This window comes from Thunnus maccoyii, chromosome 2 (assembly GCF_910596095.1).
Source record: "Thunnus maccoyii chromosome 2, fThuMac1.1, whole genome shotgun sequence".
Lineage (NCBI taxonomy): Eukaryota > Metazoa > Chordata > Actinopteri > Scombriformes > Scombridae > Thunnus > Thunnus maccoyii.
The window spans coordinates 14,298,662-14,319,750 of record NC_056534.1 but is presented as its reverse complement, the minus strand read 5'-3'; the positions used below and the strand labels follow the sequence as shown (position 1 = coordinate 14,319,750).

Sequence of the window (21,089 nt, the reverse complement as noted above, 5' to 3'; positions counted from 1 at the left end):
ATGTAAGTTTATTTTAATCAGCACAAATTTGCAAAACAACGGACTTTGTTGGAGGCCTTGAATGTAGTAACAATACACAGATTTGAGGCATACTGTATCCTGACATGTGAATGGAAAATATTAGATTTGCAATGGTGGGTAAGAAAACAAATTTCTCACAAGTATTAACAAAAGCAGGCCCAGTCTGACCAGTGTACCAAAGAACTGGAGCAAAATGAACTATTTTATGACCTGTTCCTGGATACTGCTCACCAGACTCAACTCCTGGGGTTGATTCTGTATTCGAGATGCATATGCACTCTAGCTGTGGTCTAGACATGACTACTCGGCACCTTGCCTTCCTCAGACATAAACTGTCACTCAAAAACCTGCCTCTAATTCTCTGCCACCAGTATGTTTTCATTGGGGTAGTAAGTTCACATGAATCTAAACATAGTTGAAGTGTTGCTTTACTGGACCCTGTCATCTATGAGTTCTAGTATGAGATGGCAGAATCGACTCCACAAGGGGGAAAAGAACTAATTGATGCAACAGTTTTCCTTGTGGATACGGTACTGTTAAATGATAGGAACCCTTCTGCCCCCTGAAAGCATTTGGTCCTCAGAAGAATTTCCTTTGAAGGGATGCAAGATCACAGGTACCTGTGCCTTCAGAGTGCATACCAAACATGATCAAACACTTTTTTGACTGTCTTTTCTCCTCCAGCCAAGTCTTCTTCCAATCTCTGTCGCCACAAACTGATTAGATCTGCTGAGATTCGCAAACAGAGAACAGTTTCAAACACACTTGTCTGCAACCCACCCACATGGTATGCTGCAGCTCAAGTCAAATATCAAACACATACATTCCATCTGAGTCCATCCTCGTCTGCATCTAATGGCCTGCTGGCATATCGTGTACAACACTTGAACTACAGTTGAAGTTGGCGAGAGCACAGACCACAGAGCATAGTAACAGGGAAGAAGAAGACTTGTCTGGAGTTACATTACTTGCTCATGAGCAGACACACATATGGGCTTAGGGAGTCAAACCAAAAAAGCTCAAGAGAGGAATCCAGAGAAGAATCCCCCCCCCCCCCCCCTCCCGTTCGCTGTCGTGCTCCCTCTCTTCACCCCCCCCCCTCACCCCCCCCCACCACCCTCAGCCCTCCACAGATCAGCATATGTGGTGACGAATGACACATTTATTTTTCTACAAAGGTTGTGTGTATGTAAAACTGCTGAAGTGCATCAAGATGTCAAGTACTTTGGGTGGGCCACCCAGGTTGCCTTGGAAGATAACCAGATGGAAGTATAACTTTAGCGCTGGGGAGCCGGGAATATGGACAGAGTTCTGTCTCTCGCTCTCTCTCTCTCTCTCTCTCTCTCTATCTCTCTCTCTTCCCCTCCCTCTCCCTTTATCCCCCTCTCCTCCCTCTCTCTTTCTCTCTCGTCTTTTGTACGATTCTCTCTTCTCTTTTACTTTGTTCATGCTCTTTTAAAATTTCTTTTAGTGGGCGCAGTACAATAAAGACGGAACATATTTTCAATACCTCGCAAAACACATCTCTTATTAAATACAAACAGGTTAATTCAATTGAATTTTGTCGCATGGAGAACTTCTTCCGTAAGAGTTGTATGCATTTTTTGTATGAACAGTAGCAATCGTGTCTGCAGGTTAATCTTATGATGCGATGCAGTAACAGCAAACATTTCTAAAAAGTCCTAATTCTAAAGGACTGACCACAGGTATTAAAATGAAACAGTAGCCTTTACGGTATCCATAAATTTCGTCCTGCTCCCGTGAAACTTCCCACCAGCCCTTGATTAGGCCGTGTACTTAGCCCCCATTTCTCCATAAAGACATTTACTGGCTGGACTCTCACTTCTGCCTCCAGGCCTCCCACCTTCCCTGTACTCCTCTTCTTTCATATCTTCTTCCCCTGTTCACTCATCCCCCCACCCTGCACCCGAGGTCCCCAACCAGCATGGTTAAGATAACTGCAGACACAAGTGGGTGGGTGGTATAGCCAGAGCTGTGTGTGTGTGTGTGTGTGTGTGTGTGTATGTGTGTGTTTCTATGTGTGTTTGATCTTCATGTTGTGTTTAGATGTTTGAGGGGATATCCTATCACCTCCAGTATTTGGTGCGGTCAGGTCTTGTGGTCGGTGTGTGGCAGGAGAGGGAGATGAAAGGAGGGACAGGGAGAGTCCTGTTTGTGTTTTTATCACTGGTGTATTTGCTATCCTCTGTCCTCTGAGGGTTTTACTAAAGGAAACAATATTGGCAAGATTGTTTTTAGGTCACAAAGGGCCCCTGAGATCCACTGCACACTTTGCTTTTTGCTGGGAATAATGTTGTGACTGTGCTGGCAGGAGGGCTGGCTGTGTGTGACTGCCGTGTTTATGCAGATCACTTTTTACTCTGGCATTGAAACACTTTAGGTAAAACCAGCAGGTCAAAAGGAAACAAGGAATGATGCGACGGCATTTTTAACTTGAGTTCACATGCTAAATCAGTCAGCATTTGGGAACATCATGTCTTCGCTTGGCAATGCAAGCAAATAATATCTCCCACCCTGAAAACATTTTGTTTATTTGTAATTACATGCCATATTTAACAGGTTGATTATTTCATTTCACATGCTGTGCCCATGTGCTGCTCAGTAATACAAAACAGTCCGACCTGTTTGAAGGATAGAACAAGTGCTTGGGTCTTATTTATTACAGATCAGTTAGAGCTCCTTATGAGCAAAGAATAATGAAATGTTTTAGCTACAGTGAGTTAAAACAGGGAAAAATGGTGTATCTCTCATTTTGTGTGCACATGGAGAATAAAATGAATACTCTTTGTCAATTTAAAACATTGTTGTACAAATTGCCTGCTAAAGTGACACCCCACTGGCTGTTTTGAGGTTATGAGATGTCATGAGATGAGATGTTAAATTTTGCTACCATTGCCACCATTATTTCATGTTTTGTGATCTTTTCAAGCAAATATGGTAGTTTGTGTTTGCTTTTTTGTCACATTCAGGATGTAATTTCATTACATGTAGAAAATATTTATCCCTCAGAGCTTGTATGTTAAACTGAGAGGCTTGCCTCTTTTCACATATAGGTCTAGATATCATTATTAGAAACATCAGTCAATATCAATTTTGTTTTTGGTGATAGTTTGACTGAGTTTGCGTTGGGGTGTGTTAAGGTTGTGTGAGCAAAACATCTGGACCAGCTGGATGATGGGAATATGATTTTATTCCTTGAAATAACAGTAAAAGAAATTAAACAAAAACAGTTTACAATGGATGTCCATAAACCACTCCGGTTGGCTTTTTTTGTACATTCAGTGTTTAGTTGCAGATCATAGGTCAAGGCTTTATGGTTCTTTTGTTTCAATCAATACATGTTTGTTACAATTCAGCGTAAATTTCACCCCAAAATTCACTGCCTTGGAGAATTACTGGTTGTACAGTAGCACAACACAGAATAAATACTTTTGGACAGTTAAAATGGGATGTCCATTTAAAAGGCTCTCATTGCTTTGTTTCTCAGATCTTGCCTGTTGAACTTATAATTGTGCCAAGGTATGTGTAGTTTATTCTAGCTGAAGTGTCTTTCTCAAGAACACTACATCGGGAATGTTTGCTGGCACATGGGCTCGCTAAACAACAAGACACCGAGCAAACTCACAAATGACCCATGAGCAAGTTGATATATGATGTTTTTAGTGTCAAGAGGAGATTACAGCTCTGATTTATAACCGATGACACAATACTACCTCATCTACTGACTGTTAAGCTGCTGAACAGACTTCAATGAAAGCTAGGCTCTGTGTCTTTTCTATAGGTATTAATTAAGGCTAGCGCACAAGCATCATTTCACAAACCAAAATAATGTCAGTGTAAATTAAAATTGAGAATGCAATGTTTTTTTTTCTCTCTGGAGGAGGCACAGTTCACTGCAGAGCCCTGTCTAATCTGTGATCCATTTGGTTTGGCCCACTTTCTCTTCACTTGTTCATTTCAGACCAGTCTAGCCAGGATTTGGTTTGGCTCATCAAGCATAACTCCAACCCTCCCCAACACAGAAGTACATCACATCCTTTCTCTCTTCCTCTGTCTCTCACTTACTTTTTCTTCCTCTCCTGCACACACACACGCATGCACGCACAAACAGTACAGCCACATGCACTGCCGAAATGTGCACACACAGAACTAGAACAGAAGTACCATAAAAAACTTTGAGAGAATGTTAAGTGGATATTCTTGCTGGCTACATGTGTCCAGTGTATGAAGTCTTTTTTTAAGTATGCTTTATCTACAGTAAGTATAAGACCCTCTGTCTATATCTTTATCTGTTTTGTTCGTTAGAACTGTTCCAAGCCGATGTGGATGAGTTCTGCCAATACTACGGGAGGAGAGATGCCAGTCTATGCTTTCCAGATTTTCAACGAAAGCAACCACAAGGGCAAGATTCCAACTACTTGGGAGATGAGAAAATAGAAGATATCAGGTTTGTAGCCGACTCTTACCATGTTTTATTCCATTTCGGTTTTGAGTTACACTATGGAATATGTGCATATTATTATTTTGAATAAGCTTTGGCTGGTTGTTAAATGTGTTTCTGCCAACTGAGGCAGAAACACACTTTTCAGGCTTCATTAGTACTCACAAGTTCAGATTTATGACATTCAATCGTGATTTTTATGTTTTTGTAGCAACAGGTGTAGCCTCAGTCACATGTGCCCTGTTCACTGGTCCATTTTGACATGGTCCATACTTTCAGACAGAAATGCCATGCCATCTCTCCTCTAATCCTAAAGTTTGTCCAGAGTGCTTTTGCTCAGCTTTGCTCAGATAATGAAAATGCTTATCCTGCGTCATTCTGGTTGCCTCCCTCACTGCAAAGGTCTTTACATCACAGAGGGCTTTGCCCTTTTGTCCATGGGGGGATGCCTTTCATCTGTTTTCCCTGAGGCAAGAAGACTAGGCAGCATGTGCACCTGAATAGCAGCAACCAACATTTAGTTAAATAACTTCCAAAAGTAGAGAGTCAGGGGCTGATTTGTCGCTTTTGCACCTTATTGTCTGAGAGGTTTACTTTGGTAAATCACAGTGAGCAGGACTTTCTTCCATTAGGAAAAGGAGAAAGTGCCAAAATTAAGTCACAGTTATTGGCTAACATTATGGACTTTGTTTTTAGGAATCAAGGCGCAGCCATGTGTTCTTTGCACAATGCACAGAGGGAACGGTCGTAAACTTTTTGGTATTTTCATGGCTGGTGGTGCATAGCTCACCCTGGGAGCACATAGAAAACAGGATAATAGGAAAAGTAAAAGTAAGAATCCATCATCATACATCACCAGTGGGTGTGTTACTTGGATAGTAGTTGTGGCCAGTCACATCAGCTTGTATCATCCTGCTTAATATCAATGCCCCTTGCTCCATGATCCACTGATTATATACTAGGTAATGGAGTTGAGAGTCCAGTACAGCTTCTCCCGAAAAGAAAATGAGATTGTTGTTGGGAGATGGAAAGTTGCAAATGTGAATTTAGAGCAGTCAAATGATATGAGAAATGAAATGAGATGATGAGAGATGAGTTTGCTCTTGCTAATTACCAAAAAACCACAGTGACCGGAGGGTTGTTTCCCGGTAGTGGTTCCCTTGAGGTTGCTCATGCGATCAAATGGCCCCAATTGGCCGTGTTCGAATGTGGGAGAACTGGCAGGGGGTCTGGATTGAGTCTCTACAGGTTTGTCTGGGCACCTCCAGAGTGAGCTGTGTGCATTGGTTTGTGTGGACCTCCTGCACTACTTTTGTCAGACACTTCAGAAAAGTCAGAGATTATGCACACAACGGGTGTCCTGACAATCTGGTATTTTTGGGTGAAGATGAGAAGATTGGTGGGAACCCTTTTTTAAAAATATTTTTCATTTTTTCTGGCACTGAATAAAATATGTACGTGTCCAGTGGATCCTGAGGATGTTATAATTAGCAAAACCTCTGGCCGCACAGGAGTAAAGTGTAGAGTAGGAATATATGTGGAATTCTGAGTCATAACCAGCCAGATTGGTGTACAGAGAGGGCAGAGGTTTGTATGGTTAGTTTGCAACAGTATGGTGCTGTTGTACAAGATTTAATCAAGGGGATTTAATCTGGGGTAGAGATTTTGTCAATACAAGACTATCAGATTAGAGACTAAACAGTGAAAACACTGTTTACCTGGTGCCTTCCGATGGCTGTAGAGGGACATAATCAACAGAAAGCCTTCATACAGCACACAAGCTGTTGCGTTTGAAAGATGCATTGTGGTCTAAGCTAGATAGTAGATGGTGCAAAAAAATGTGTATCTTGATACTCAAATGGCAATGTGTTTGGATTGCCAGTGACATTCTTCCCTCTGTGCTTTTCCTCCCACCTTGGTGAACGACAAGTCACCAAATTAGTTCAAAAGCAAAGTTGAGAAAAAAGCTCATTGAGCCTTAGTAAAATGCATCACTTGACTGTAAAAAGGTAATGCAATGAAAGACTGAAAAAAAGAATGAAAGAGGAGCACCTGCTAGTTTTGTCAGTTGAGACAAATCTCAAGTACTTGATAACCTAGACAGGAGTAATATTTAATTAAATTAATTCAGATTTTTTTCAGATGGCTATCAATTAAGAAAGTGTCTGCCAATCATTGTCAGTTTCATAAAAAAGTAATTTTAGGTTAATCTTATTGCTGATTATTTTATGCTTCCTTCTTCATACTACTTCAAATTCTCCCATGCCCTTCTACCTTATAACTGGATTATTCACCACCACAATCAGTGTCTGACCTTTTGTATCTCCCATGTTACCCAGGAAACACAAACACAACTGCTACTGTGCCCAGGAGGTGTTGAGTGGTCTGAGGCAGCCGGTGGCTGTGGTGCACTGTGGGGATGGATCCCAGCGGCTCTTTGTCCTGGAGAGGGAGGGAATTGTCAGGATACTCACTCATGAGCTCCAGCTGCTCAAGGAGCCCTTCCTGGACATCCACAAGATAGTACAAAGCGGCCTGAAGGTAGGAATGAGAATGCCTTCATGTTGTTAACACTGGCAGGATTAACAGTGTTGGAGGGGATAATATGGATAGAATTGGAGCACAGATGTAAATAGGAAAGAGAAAAAGAAAGAAACTTGGCTGACTGTATGACTGGTGCTGTACATTTCTAGAATAAGGACTTAATGCAATAGAGCCTTAACACCAATCTCTACAACAGGATTGTTTTCACCTATGTGTTAAAGCTCTACCACATTAATACCTTATTCTAGAAAATGTACAATACCAGTGACCTATTTTGTTTGACTGAGAGGAACATCTCCAGCCAAGACAAATCCCTTAAAAGTGGTGCCTGCGCACTATTAGTATTGAATTGTATAATTACACCAAACAAGCAGTCATTCATCAAATGTGATCGCAGCTAATCATTACGCTATTATCTGCTAATTAACTGTACATACAGCACACATTGTGCTCACTGCTAATTTTCTGCTAATTCTCACAAGATGGGTTAATGGCTTTCTTAATCTCTCCCACATTGTTCCACACAGGATTCTAATATTCCACATGGTGACTTACCCAATACCGCACATGTTGACTGACTTTATACCTCACATGATGATTAGAATGACTCAGCCATGATTACATGTAGTAGCACCTCTTCAAGTGCCTCTCAGGTTTAAATTGTTACCTTGTCCACACTTTTTATTCACTTCACAAAGACAATGTTTTTTTTATCCAATGTCTACAATGTCTCTTTTGCTCCCTCAGTGTAAAGTAATGAGGGTTTAGTAACATATGTTGAGAGAGCGGCTGAAAATACTGATGTGTTTGTACTTCTGATAGGAATCAGTGCTGTCTACCTGACCCCCTGCCATCATGAAAGTCTGCCTGCTAAAAGAGGGGACATGGGAGGATATTGGGGTGTCATTTAGAAATTGTTTATAATTGCTTAAAGGAATCTATCTGGGTATCTGACCTTGTTATTTTCCGGGTAATGTCTTGATGTTTATTTTTTATCCATAACCCTTACTGCATCTCAGATTTTGAATTTTATAATTGATCGGAAATTGTTCAGATGGCCCAAGGAGATGATGAAGCTGGGATGTTTGGGGGGCACACTCCCAGACAGGAAGTTTATCTATCACGCATGCCTCCTGCTCCTCCACTGACAAGACCCTTTGCTTACAAGGAGTCAAACGGAGCACAGCATTTGAATATGCAACTGCCCCCTGCGGGATGCTCTCCCCGCTCTGCTTTGCTCTCTTATCATCATTCAATCCCAACTGGTTGTGGATAAAGTGATCATTATGACAATTAGACGAGGCTCGATCCCCGGCAGGCCCCAGGAGTCCTATTCTGTGATGTTGGCTGCCAGAACGGGCTCCAAGCCACACGGGGTGGACAGGACCAGGGGAGGGCTAAGGTGTTTACTGGCAGCATCAACAGGATGGAGCTGCCTTTATACAGAGAGAGGAACCCAGGCCCTCAGGAGACAGGGTAGATAACGGGTTTATCATCAGCCCCATGCACATGCTTTGATTGTAATGTTCTGTGTTTCCTCCTGCTCTTCTATCCCCCTCCTTCCATGGATCCCCCCGGTGCCAATTAAGCTGAACTGCACAGAAACAATGCTGTGCTGTGGTGGTGTGGGCTCCTAGCTGCGCTGTGGGTGTTCGTCTCCTGAAATTCAATCTCTATACTCCAGTCCCCCCCACCCACCACGCACACACACACACACACACACACACACACACACACACACACTACCCATGTCATCATCACAGTGGTTTCTCCAACTGGTTCACATTCACACACCTCTAACACGATTGGTAAATTGTGGACAAACCTCCTGATTGGACAGAGGCTTGCTGCAGGATGCAGTTCAGAATTTTTGCATGTAACAGATTTTGACTGTTCTTATGAGAGCTTGACTAATAGTTTTGGGGTTTTTTTGAGTCAAATACCAATATGGATATTCTTTGTACATTTTTTTCACCAATTTTCAGGCACATAAAAAGAAAAAGAAAACGTTCTTGTCTGTGCCTCAAAATAGCAAATTATGGTCGTTTTGATTATGCTCAGATTTTATGGAAATCTCATGAGTTTGAGTACAAAATAGTACGTCTTTCATTCTACATGCCAAACAAACAAGCTTGTGGTTTAGGTAGTGTTCGACTCTCATATCCTTAGTTTCCATGTTTTATTGGAGAGCAGTGCCTCCAGCATACAAGAGTTACTGTATGTAAAGCTTTATAGAGTTGTAAGTGGCAAAGTTTTGAACATAATTAAACATGACAACAACTAGAATTATGCATGAACTTGTCTGGATTTGTTCTCAACGCAACCAGTTTTAAGATGCTATAGTTTGAAGCCAACAGTGATGCTTTTTGATTTAAAACCTCCTTATAGTCTGTGGTGTCTGGTGCTATTTGCAGACTCTGATGCCGAGCTGTAGCCTCTGTTCAAATAATGACGACATCTTGCACTGCACAGCTTTAGAAAAGACACCCTGGAGTAGCGTGTGTGAAAGTGACAGTGAGTTTTATAAATGAAGACATCTGCGAGCAGTAATGCAAAGCTGACAGTCCACTGACATGTATTAGCCTTTGTAACAGGGCCCTGCAATAAAATATTTCACAGTTAAAACAAATAAGTCACAGCATGTTACTCTTTTTGTCCCTGCTCCGCTGACAGCTGCTCTGCATTCTCAGCGGCCATCAGAGGCTCAGGGCTGAAAATAAGTGGCCTTACTCATCTTTACTATTTACTCCGACTAGAGGCAACTCATGCTGATCTCACTATTATTCTCAAACAGTGGGATGTCTACTACTGAAAGCTGAAATCATCTTTCTATTAACTTTATGGCCAGATAATGGATTACGTTTGGATAGGAAAGAGTCTACTCTTGGGGTGGAAGGATTAATGTATTATGAGATTGTTGTGTGCTTTTCGCTGGATTTATATATCAACAGGTGGAGAGGCTGCACTGGAGATTTAACAGTACAATTTTCATTGCACAAGAGAAAAGTGAAACAAGAATACTACACAGGAGGCGTGTGTGAGGGAAGTGTGAGTGTAGATGCTTCAGGTAGTCTTTGAGTGAAGGGCGTAGACATTGTTTTGCTCCAATCAACTCATGTGGAATGTCTTTCGGTAGAGGAATGCCCACGAGCCAGAGAGGATCAAAAGGTTCAGGGCTAACAATGCATGAGCCAACACATGCGTCACTGGACTCAAAAGACAGCTGCCCCTGCAGAATTGGAAATCGTAGCGTTGTGTGTCACTGCCTCCACCACTCAGACAGGGTCAGCATTCCATGTAATGCACCGTGAGATGTGAGATAACAACCGCTCCTCATCCCTGCACCTCACTTTCCCAGCTTTCTGTGGAACGACGCCAAACCTTTGACAGTGCCAAAGCTGGAGCCCCAGAGAACAGAATTGGAGGGAAAAGAGGAATGCAGAGGCAGGTGTTTGTGAAAAATGAAGAGATAATACCTCATGAGAGATTCAATCAGAACCCCCTGCCCGGCTGTGGAAGAATGATGAATGATCATAATGATCATAAAAAAGACAAAGATGTTCAAGGGAAAATGGAGGGAATGTGTTTTAAGTTGACACAGCAGTCTGTACAGTTGGATAGATAGATAGAAACTTGGAGATGGCAGGCCCCTAAATCTAACTAAACCCACATCAAAAAGTAGCTTTGCCGCTGACAGTATGTGAAACCTGCAGTTTGTCCATTCTCTAAATTAGCTTGTTTGTACAGTACATTAGTTTTTGAGGCGTGCCAAGAATATCTTACCTACTGCAGCTTTGGCAGCAGTTTTACAATAATCAATGCTCAGGAGCCACAGGTTGGCACTTTGTCTTCTTTTAATCAACCATGGACTGGCTCTGCAGTGAAAGGCTTTCTGATGCAGTGTTTGTTTCTTATGGCTCTGGTGCCAGCTCTGCTGTTCGCCTGCTGCTGAAGGAGTTAGTCATTAGCAAGAGGGCTAATATTTCAGCTCATTTAAACACTGTGTATCTTGGTGGTCCCCTTTTGACTCCGGATCTAGGCCTTTTTGGAATTTGTTTTTTTTTTTCTTTTTTGGGCATTTTTGCCTTTTATTGGACAGTCACAGTGACGTGGCAGACAGGAAACAAGAGAAGAGACATGGGTATGACATGCAACAAAGATCCCCAGCTAGAATCGAACTTAAGGGATGTGGATCACTGTATCCTCAAATCCAACATATGAATCCAGCATTTTAAGGTGAGGGCGAGAATTTCTCTTCCCAAGATGAAACCTTGTGACTTTCTTTGGCAAAGTGCAGTCACCTCTGCTCCGACTCACATCCAGCTGCACAGTGTGCTGCATCCTCTCCCACATAACTCCTGTTTTATTTGACTTCAATAATCTGACATTTAGTAGTATTCATAAATCTTTGCAGAGAAGCTCTGCCTTTTTGGGTGGAGATTTATTTGTCAACTTTCACAACATTTCACTTCATATTCAGATTGATTGAACCCGTGTGGCTTATCATGTGGGTTTCTGTTGTTGCTCATTGGTACTTCAAGTACATTCCTTTGCAAGGAGTCATGTCTTTTGCATTCGCATGTGGCCTGTGTCACTGCTGTTTTGACTGGGCCGGACCTGGCCCAGTCCAAACAGAACTGGGAGATCCAGTACACCAATTTATGATGTGTGTTACTTGGCCTGTCACATGGACTACACCTATCCAGAGCCCAAACCAAGACCTATTTTATTCTGAATTCCTTTGTAACTATTTTGAGAGGGAATTAGGAGCGCACTGATTGATCAGCCACCGATCGAAACTGGACGATTTTCCGCCTGATCGATTCCGCCAGTACGTTAACATGCAGACAAGAAACCTGATTATTGAGAGTAACCAGGTTATGTTACCTTACACGGATTATACTCAAAATCTCCGTATATATGCACTTCTCCATAGTCAGGTTTCTCCCCCACCACGACCTCCCTCAGACGGTCACCATGCTGCAGCTGGCGCACCCATCTGCCAAAGAGAACAGGTCAGTCGGCCTCTTCACATAATCTCGGATAAAAATGGGAATTTCCCCGAGAGCTTTGCCAAACCCTGGGAAATCCCCAATTTCATTGTAGATAATTTTAACATAAAATTAAGCGTTCTTCAAGGAGCATGTAGAACATAAAGTTTTTACTCTCTTCAGCATTTCACAGTATGTTTTTATTGTATTTATCAGGTCAGTTTCCTTATTCGCTCTGTTCTTTTGCACATACGCACTTAAAAAAAAGCCGGTCAGAGATAGATTGTCTTCTGTGTGGGAATTCTACATAGTTGTAAACTGTAAACTTCTGCATTTTAATTTCATTTGAAAAAGTAGAAAAAATGTCTTAAGGTTATGGAACTTGGTACACTTTATTTTATTTTCATTTGGAGAAGTTGTTAAAGCTGTTTAGTGTTTTATATGCAGATCATTAAGTTTATTAAAAAACAGGTACATTTTTTAAATTAATTAATTAATTTGTTTTTGTAAACTGTTAAAATATATCAAACTAAAGAAAATCAGTATCAGCTGGAATCGGTATTGGCAGTTCAGGCTTTTTTAAAAATTGGCAATCAGAATTGGCCAAGAAAAATGCAATTGGTCCATCCCCAGAGGAAATACCTGACGGATGATGCAGCTGTGTTAATTGTGGACATGATGCTTGTTTGTTTGCCATGAGTAAGACATCATCTTCCCATGATGTTCTGTTTTCCTTTTTTAAACTTTCTTAGTGAAAAAAAAAGGAATCAAGGAAGAACATCAAGCTGTTTTGGAGGGATACAATCACATGGGGACCACGTTATAAACAGTCTTCACACCTAAGCCTAGCATTCTGTTCATTCTTTTGTCAAGAAAAAATAGTGAGGGAGAGTACAACATAAAAAAAAAAAGGGCCGACCTGGCTTGCTTTGCCTAGGGAATGAAATGCTATAGCTGATTATTACAGCTAACTATGATGGGAGGACCACCAGGGTAGTGACAACTGATGTAGCTGCCTCCGGGGTGAGACAAAGGTTTACATATTACACAAGCAATTTAGATGTTTTCTAAACATGTTGCCAAGACAGTGGGAGTTGGCAGCTCCTTCCTTGTTTAGGTTTTCATTTTTCCTTTTTTACGCTGTTTCCCCTCCCCCCTTCCAAGCCTCAAATTTTGCATGGATTTTGTGTAAACCAGGAAGGAACGAGGGGACAGGGAGCAAAAAGCACGGACTGAAGCACTCTGCACTTTTGTGCTCTCTATGAACTGTGAGTGAGCTAATAAATTCTTTCAGCCACTCAGCGTAGCATTCACGGATATCCCCCAAAGATTACACACACAAATCACTGCACAATGGAGGCCACCGGGAGGGCCTGGGCGTCACAGGGGCCCCCGACCCTGAGGACAAGCGCACATAACCAGGCTGCAGAGAAGACTGGGTAAAGGCGGGGGGTTGTAGAGGAGGTGCAGCTCTACCCAGAGTCAAATGCTTTATAATGGTTGGTAATGGTATATTCAAGGAGGTTGGTGAAGGTGTGAAGTGAAACAGGCGAGGGTAGAAAAAGAAAGAATGAGAGAATAGCAGGGGTGTGAAAGGGAATGTGATGGATAAATAAAAAAGGGGATTAGGGAGGTTGAAGAATTAAAGGAGGTAGGGGGTGATGGGTGTGTTGGGGTCTCATGTAGTGGTCTTGGTGATGATGAAGATGGCCGAGGGGGGTGATTCCAACCCCACACAGCCAAGCAGAAGCTGAGGAGGGACATAATTAACTCCTGGATCTTTTGTGTTTCTCATCTGACTGCAGGGTGGAGATGAAAGAGGCCTGCTAAGCCTGGCATTCCACCCCAATTACAAGAAGAATGGCAAGCTCTACGTCTCCTACACCACCAACCAAGAGCGCTGGGCCATAGGACCACACGACCACATTCTCCGTGTGGTTGAATACACCGTTTCAAGGTAATGGGAGAAGTGTGTGCCAAATCTACCTTAAATATAGGTTGCTTACTGCCTGAAAGGACACCAAAACCTCAGCTGCCTCACAGTCTACATAGCAACTTATTTATTTACCACTGTGGATTATCATAGCCTGGCCATGCATGTCTTCATACAAAGCCTACTTGTTTAAACAAGATTATTTTAAGGTATCTTTATTTAAAAAAAATACAAGGCAGTTTATAATGTCATCAGTTGTGATTAGAAGTGTTGTATGAAAATTGGTGAACATCGCCACATTTTCAAAAGAAGCTTTAATTTGTATATTTATTGCTGAATACTTAAAATGATGTATGTTGTAAAAATTGTAAGCTTTTTTTTAATGTAATAAGATAAAATGTATAAAAATAGGACAAAACAGAAACTTCCTGATCATGAAATGCTGAAGGGATTGATTCTATCATTGACTATTAAAAGCCAACAACACTGATTTGACATATTTTTGTCAGTAGACACAGATACAGATACAGTATACACAATAAAAAGCTTGAAGGGCACACAAAGGATTTAGAAAGTAGGTCACACGTCTCACCAAACTAACTTTCTGTGTGTAGTGTTTTGCTGAATATGGTATGGTCATTCATTATGATGAAACCCTGTGATGAAAGCAGTGTTTTGCCTTTTGCTGTGTAGATACTTCACACTACTTTCACAATGACCTGTGATTAAGAGAACAATCTTTTCTCACGAACGTGTTTAAATGACACATTTTATTTTGCATAATCACAGGTGTATGTTTGATTTAATGATCTAATCTCAATTATAGTCTTGGCATGCAGTCTTGGTGACTGCAGCATATAGTCTGTAATTTGAGGGTCCAATAGAGAAATGACAGTATTTGAGTAGAGTATTTTTTTGTCTTTGGCAAGCTCCTTTTTTAAAAAATTGCAGGACTTTAAACACCCTACCCAAAACAACACATCATGAAATATTTGTTGCTGATACTGTGAAGCCAAATCCTCACTTTGCACTAGAAAATTGTGCAACATTTGGAAGTCTGTGTTACATCTCCCACCCACTGTATTTGCTTTAGATTTAGACTCAACGTCTTCAGACAACAAACTTTTAAAATTATTGGATTTGATTTGGTATGTCATGTCAGCGTTTATTGCCGTTACCATGGTATCATCCCACTAACAGAATTATTCTTTAAAGCAATTAAAGACAATCATTGTGTCCTCATTTATAAAATCATGTCTACACTGCATATTTCAAAACATTACACCACATTTTTTTAGTGGCGCTTAACCTAATCAACATACTTTTGAGCCAACTCTGGGCCACACAAAAGCCACTTACTAAGACCATACTACAATGTATATCTTTGAATATTTATATGAGACTGTATGGAAGCATATACTGTAGGTGTAGAAATGTTCTAGATATTTTTGATAAATATAAGTCTTTTTGTAGTGTAGCCACTATAATTTTTGCGCCCCAGTAACAGAAAGTCAGTGACAATGATGTGTTTCTTCAGGAAAAACCCAAACCAAGTGGACACCAGGACGGTCCGGGTGCTAATGGAAGTGGCAGAGCTGCACAGGAAACATCTAGGCGGTCAACTTCTGTTCAGCCCTGATGGCCTGTTGCACATCGTCCTGGGAGATGGCATGATCACTCTGGATGATATGGAGGAGATGGATGGACTCAGGTGAGATAAGAGGTCAAAGAATTGTGGTTTAGATGACCAAGCAGGGTTTCCGCCAGAAAAGTTGTTACCGGTGATACACGGTGTTCAGGCTGATAAACCAATTACATTTCTTTCTTTTTTTATAGAAATAAAACCCATTTAGTTCATTTTTGCGTATCAGTGCCCACGTTCATCAAAAAAAACCTAACTAACTACTACATACGCTACACTGAGAGTGTCTGCTCCGTGACTGTCCACAGCAGCAGCACAGTCGCAGCACAGAGTAGCAGAGAGAGACTTCTGTCCTCCCGCCTGCTCTCTGCTGTAAACACACGTAGCTGCTAGTGAGCAGCTGCTCTCATGCCTCCCCGGGTCTCTGTGCTTGTTTTCGGCAGAAACTCTCCTGCTCTCTGCCTACTCAGTCTGCTCTCAGCGTGTCTCTCTCCGGATGGCAGGCAGGTTATGCCGGTTCTGGTTCTAAGCAGCAGTCGTCCTCTGGCTCGTCCCCACGTCTGTGTATGCTGCAGACCAGTGTCGCCGCAGCCCTACCGTCACACACACACAAGCTCTCTCTCTCGACCTCACACTCGCTATGCACTGAGCTATTCCATAAAGGAGCTACACTACTTTTATAACACATTTTAGTTTAGAAAACATCTTAAAATACATTAAAAAAAAAAAATCCCCAATGCTTAACCCCAACAGGAGGTCAACTCAGACACTGTCGGAAACCCTGCCAAGTGCTGTTGTGTGCCCCAAGATTGAATCCTTTCCTAGCTCCTACCATTGTGAAGGTGTATTTTGTTTGTGTGTTTGAATGCAGTGATTTCACAGGGTCCGTCCTAAGGGTCGATGTGGACACGGACTGCTGCACATCACCCTATTCCATACCACGGAACAATCCATACTTCAACAGCACCAACCAGCCACCTGAAATCTTTGCCCATGGATTACATGACCCAGGCAGGTGAGTCGAACACTTGATGGGACACTTCAACGGCATCACACTGAAGAGATAAACACAGTATTTACTATTTCTGAAAAAAAGGCTACTACACCTGATTGAAAATTACTTCTAGTTCCCCTATATTAATTCCTGGCATTATGTATTCTGTAGGTGTGCAGTGGATCGGCTTCAGACAGACAATGGGAGTCTCCTGATCCTCTGTACAGATGCCAGTGGCAAGAACTCATCAGCAGGAAGAATATTGGAGATTACAAAGGGAAAAGATTACGGTGAGTTATTCTGTTTTTCCTTAAGTTTTTTCCAAAAATGCTGATGACTTTTTTATATTTGAGTTCATTATTTTGTGCTGTTAATACAGCTCATGATATAAATAAATGAGTGTATCCTTTGCCTGAGACTTTTTTTTGATGGAATTACGTCTCAAGAAAAAAATGAAAATACATCAACCTCTTGTCTAACCTTTCATATTGATTCTGCTGAAAATGACATCTGTTTTTACAAATGCCTTTCATTTTGTAAGAACATGGTGTTTTGGCAACAAGTTTAGAAACACACTGGGTTGAATGCAGAGACAGTGAAGGTTAAATGTAAAAATGATGTGATCTAGAACGATTCCCCCTTGTAGAGTGTGGATTTGCCAGGGGAATGTGAGATTGTGTCCACAAGTAAGATTTAAAGCTGTCAACAACAATAACTGTCTAGATGATGGTTTAGCATTGTTGAAAACACAGCTGAGAGGGGTTCTTGTTCGTCTCACATTGAGAATATAATCGATACCAGCAACGCCTTGACGATGCTTACCCTGCTTCTCTTCACAAAGAAAAAATTACAGCTATTTGTTTCAAATTACTTAATTTCAAGTTATCTTTGCCACATTGAGTGTTGCTTTAGTAACCCCAATTTATCCTTCAACCTTGATCTCTCACTCCAATTTAATCAATGCGCCTCTTCCTGTCAGAGATTCATGCTCCTCCTGGCCTGATGCCTGATTTAGCCAGTTACCCAAACTCTAAAGTGATAACAGTTGGGAAATGAGCACACCAAGTCTTGGATCATAAATTTTTAAAGGCCTCAAACCTCCATTCATGTTTCCCTTTGCCAAGGCAACTGTAATCCAGAAAACATGCCGTATTGCCTCAACATCACACTTACGAATAAAAGAAAAATACATTCTAGTTTTGATAGAGACATTTGAAGGTCCAAGTTGGCTGCCATGAAAGAAGTCTTCAATTATATTGCTGCCCCATTTAAGTCAAGATTCACTCTGTTCTCCTTTTTACTTATTGAAGTGAGTCTAGCTAATAGGAACCACACAACCATTACGTGGAATGGACTCATGACAAAATGAAGTAAACATTAATAGTTTTTTTTTTATTCCAGTGCAAACAAAACAACACTTATTACTGTTGGAATAAAATATAATACACCCTTAAGTAAAGATGGTAGCAACCTTTGTAGGATGCAGATTGATGCATATACTGATTATTACATTATCTCATCTCAGTGAGATGGAATAGATTGCTTCTATGAAAACACATTTTCTGCTAGTGATGCATGCATGCAGAATATGGTAGCACCACTGTATGACTGGCAGGCAGCAGGACTGAAAGCAATATAAATCAGACCTTTGTCTCCTTGTCCCTCTGTAGAAAATGAGCCTTCTGTCTATGACCTGCAGTCCAGTGGAGGAGCACCACCTGTGGGGGGCTTTATCTACAGGGGCTGCCAGTCTAGAAGACTGTATGGCAGTTATGTATTTGGAGATAAAAACGGGTAAGTACAACCAATGTACTCCACACAGTGCTGATTAACGATGTAACAAAAAAATTAAGTTACTACATGTTGTGAAATCTAGACTCCCTACATAGTTGGATGTCAGAAAGCTGTACACATTGCAGTGGCTTCATTCTTTTGACGTTCAAGTACAGTCGATTTATGAGTTATTAGAACCATCCTCAGTCTTATCGAGATCAACATGACTCTTCCTTCTCTTCTCACACTGAAAAATCTGTCCCTAGCGTGGGCTTATGCCAAAGTAAACACAAAGTTCCATCCACGTGGGGGAAAACAAGTTTTATGTTACTGTCACCACTACGGCTCAGCCCAAACTGTGTAAATGGAGATTAGACATCCTGCCCTGTGCTGTTCACACTTTTCTTTGGTTTGTAATTCATCCTACTTTGCTGATGTCAAACACTGACGCTTGAGTAAACAAAGGAAGTAAATAGTTGGGGGGGGAGTACAATATCAGGAGTTGGCACTGCGTTTAAAACAATGTGTGGTCGGTTAATTCTGTGCCTCATTACAATTTGGGGGCATATTGTTGTGGCTAAGTGAAGGCTCCGGGATGATGTTTGTTTTGAAACTAAAAGCCGAGGTCTTAAATAACACCATGTGGGACATGGGGTGGAAAAGGAAGATGGGTCAGTGAACCATGTAACAGGAAGTAAAAGTTGTCCTTGTTTCCAGATCTCAACTTTGACTTAGCCAATTAAGCTGCAAATAAACGGCATTGTATGTCTCATTTGTACAATGAATTATAAATGTAAGAAATGTGCATATAATGTATTGTAGATAACATACAGTATTATATAATAGTCTACATTAGATATACAGACAAAGCAATGGTCGCAGTAATTGAACATTAAGTTTATCCTGTGTGTTTTGTTTGTCTCAGTAACCTGCGGATCCTGCAAAAGTCTTCATTATCAACATCAGCAGCTGGTGAACAGTGGCTGGAGAAAGCTCTATGTCTGGGCTCAGCTGGTTCCTGTGGCTCTATGCTTGTGGGACACATCTTGGGATTTGGAGAAGATGAACTGGGTTAGTAGGGTGATGATAGATAAATCTCGGATTTTCAATCTGGCCTTCTCTGTCTTTTCTCTCTTCCTTTGTTGTTCTAATTTCACTATATCCACATGAGTGACATCTGTGTGTTAATATATTATCTGAAGGCACATTGAGGTTTTTCAAAATGAACCTTTGAAAGCTTGTTGACTCCAAATGACAGATGTCAAAACTATGGAAAAATCATGGCTTACGGTCATTGTGTTGTATATTTAACAGTGCTACATTATTTACATCAAACCTCCATGTGAGGAATTTCCCAGTTGGTTATTTAACAAGATGTTTGTAATGTTTTACACGAACAGTAGGTGATGCATAGAAACAAGATAGAAAATCTTGGAAATTGCCACTCTGAGCCAACAGGAAGTTCCACTCAAACTACAGGGAAACTAATAACTCTGCGACTCTACGTCAATGGCACATTCCCAACAGGATATTAAATAGTGTGTACTTCCTTTTGGATTAATTGTCATTTCCATAAGATAGCACTGATACTCCAAAGACCCACCCCTGCGTATTGGGCCACCTACAAGGCAGTGTTTTGCATGGGTAGTGAGATGTGTTACTGTTTACCTGTGGGACTGCAGCATTAAGATAAGGTGGGGTGAGCTGAGGTGAGCACACTAATAAGATACAGAACATTTTTACCAGTTGGACCCCCACCAGACACTCACAGAATTATTAACTGTCAGCTCTGATGTTTCTGATTTAAAATGAACATGTGATGTGGATCACTCACACAGCCATCAGAAATGTTTGATCACGCTTCTTGCCAGGTCTTGGAGTTATTATTTGAAGAGGTATTTAAAGATTGCTGCATTTGATCATGATTTGCAAGTGGTGCAAGAATCGTGGAGGGGTGGGCGTGTGTCCCAAAGTATGGGCCCCACAGACACATGTTTACAATTTGTCCCCTTATGGAATTTTCTTGCGGGCTTGTTCCTCATTAAATTATCCGCCTGGTTCCCAGTCATGAGTATCCAATTGTCCCATTAAACTCTTTCTTAAGGTTCTTTGGCAAGTGCAGCATTGCAGAAGCTTTAGCTACACTCACTCTCCTCTCATCTTCATGTCCTCTTAACGCTCCTCTCCTCTCCTGCTGTGTCTTCTTGTCTCCTTTTTTCCTCTCTTGTCTTCGCCCCTCTTGTCTCTACTCCTTTCCTCTCCTCAGTCCAACTGCACATGCATTGCATGGACTTGTGGTGTAATTGCACTCATTTGTGTCCTCAAGCACAAAGGTTAATCACTGGGACATATGCAACATATTAAAAAGTATAATGCAAATCATGCAGATGGATCACTTCCATGTGACTATTCCTCTTTTTCAGGTGAAGTTTACATACTAGCGAGCAGTAAAAGCATGGCGCAGTCACACAGTGGGAAGCTCTACAAGCTGGTGGACCCCAAAAGGTACAAGAAGTTCAATAAGTACAATTCTTTTTTTTTTCTTGGGGGGTGGTTTGTTTCACATTTTGAAAGGGGCTTTGAGTAAGCCATGTTCTGTCAGCCATCATATTTTTGTTGACGGCTTTGGTACATAGTTGGGTCTCAGTTCAGTAAGTAAATGATCCATCAGTACTTGTACATGCCATCTAATGAGACTCAAGCAAACTAGAGCCCGCCATCCCTAATTC

At 41.4% G+C, this 21,089-nt stretch overlaps 1 protein-coding gene across 3 annotated transcripts in view; it reads left to right on the top strand.

The window, feature by feature from the left end:
• The window catches only part of LOC121910610 (hedgehog interacting protein), a 36,292-nt gene that overhangs the window by 5,066 nt on the left and 10,137 nt on the right, over positions 1-21,089 (top strand). For all 3 annotated transcript variants that reach the window (XM_042431861.1, XM_042431865.1, XM_042431874.1), the window contains exons 3-11: positions 4,348-4,489; positions 6,823-7,024; positions 13,824-13,975; positions 15,489-15,662; positions 16,465-16,608; positions 16,759-16,877; positions 18,258-18,381; positions 19,286-19,431; positions 20,784-20,865. In XM_042431861.1, coding sequence (XP_042287795.1) covers positions 4,348-4,489; positions 6,823-7,024; positions 13,824-13,975; positions 15,489-15,662; positions 16,465-16,608; positions 16,759-16,877; positions 18,258-18,381; positions 19,286-19,431; positions 20,784-20,865 — 1,285 coding nt within the window. The remainder of the gene's footprint in view (positions 1-4,347; positions 4,490-6,822; positions 7,025-13,823; positions 13,976-15,488; positions 15,663-16,464; positions 16,609-16,758; positions 16,878-18,257; positions 18,382-19,285; positions 19,432-20,783; positions 20,866-21,089) is intronic.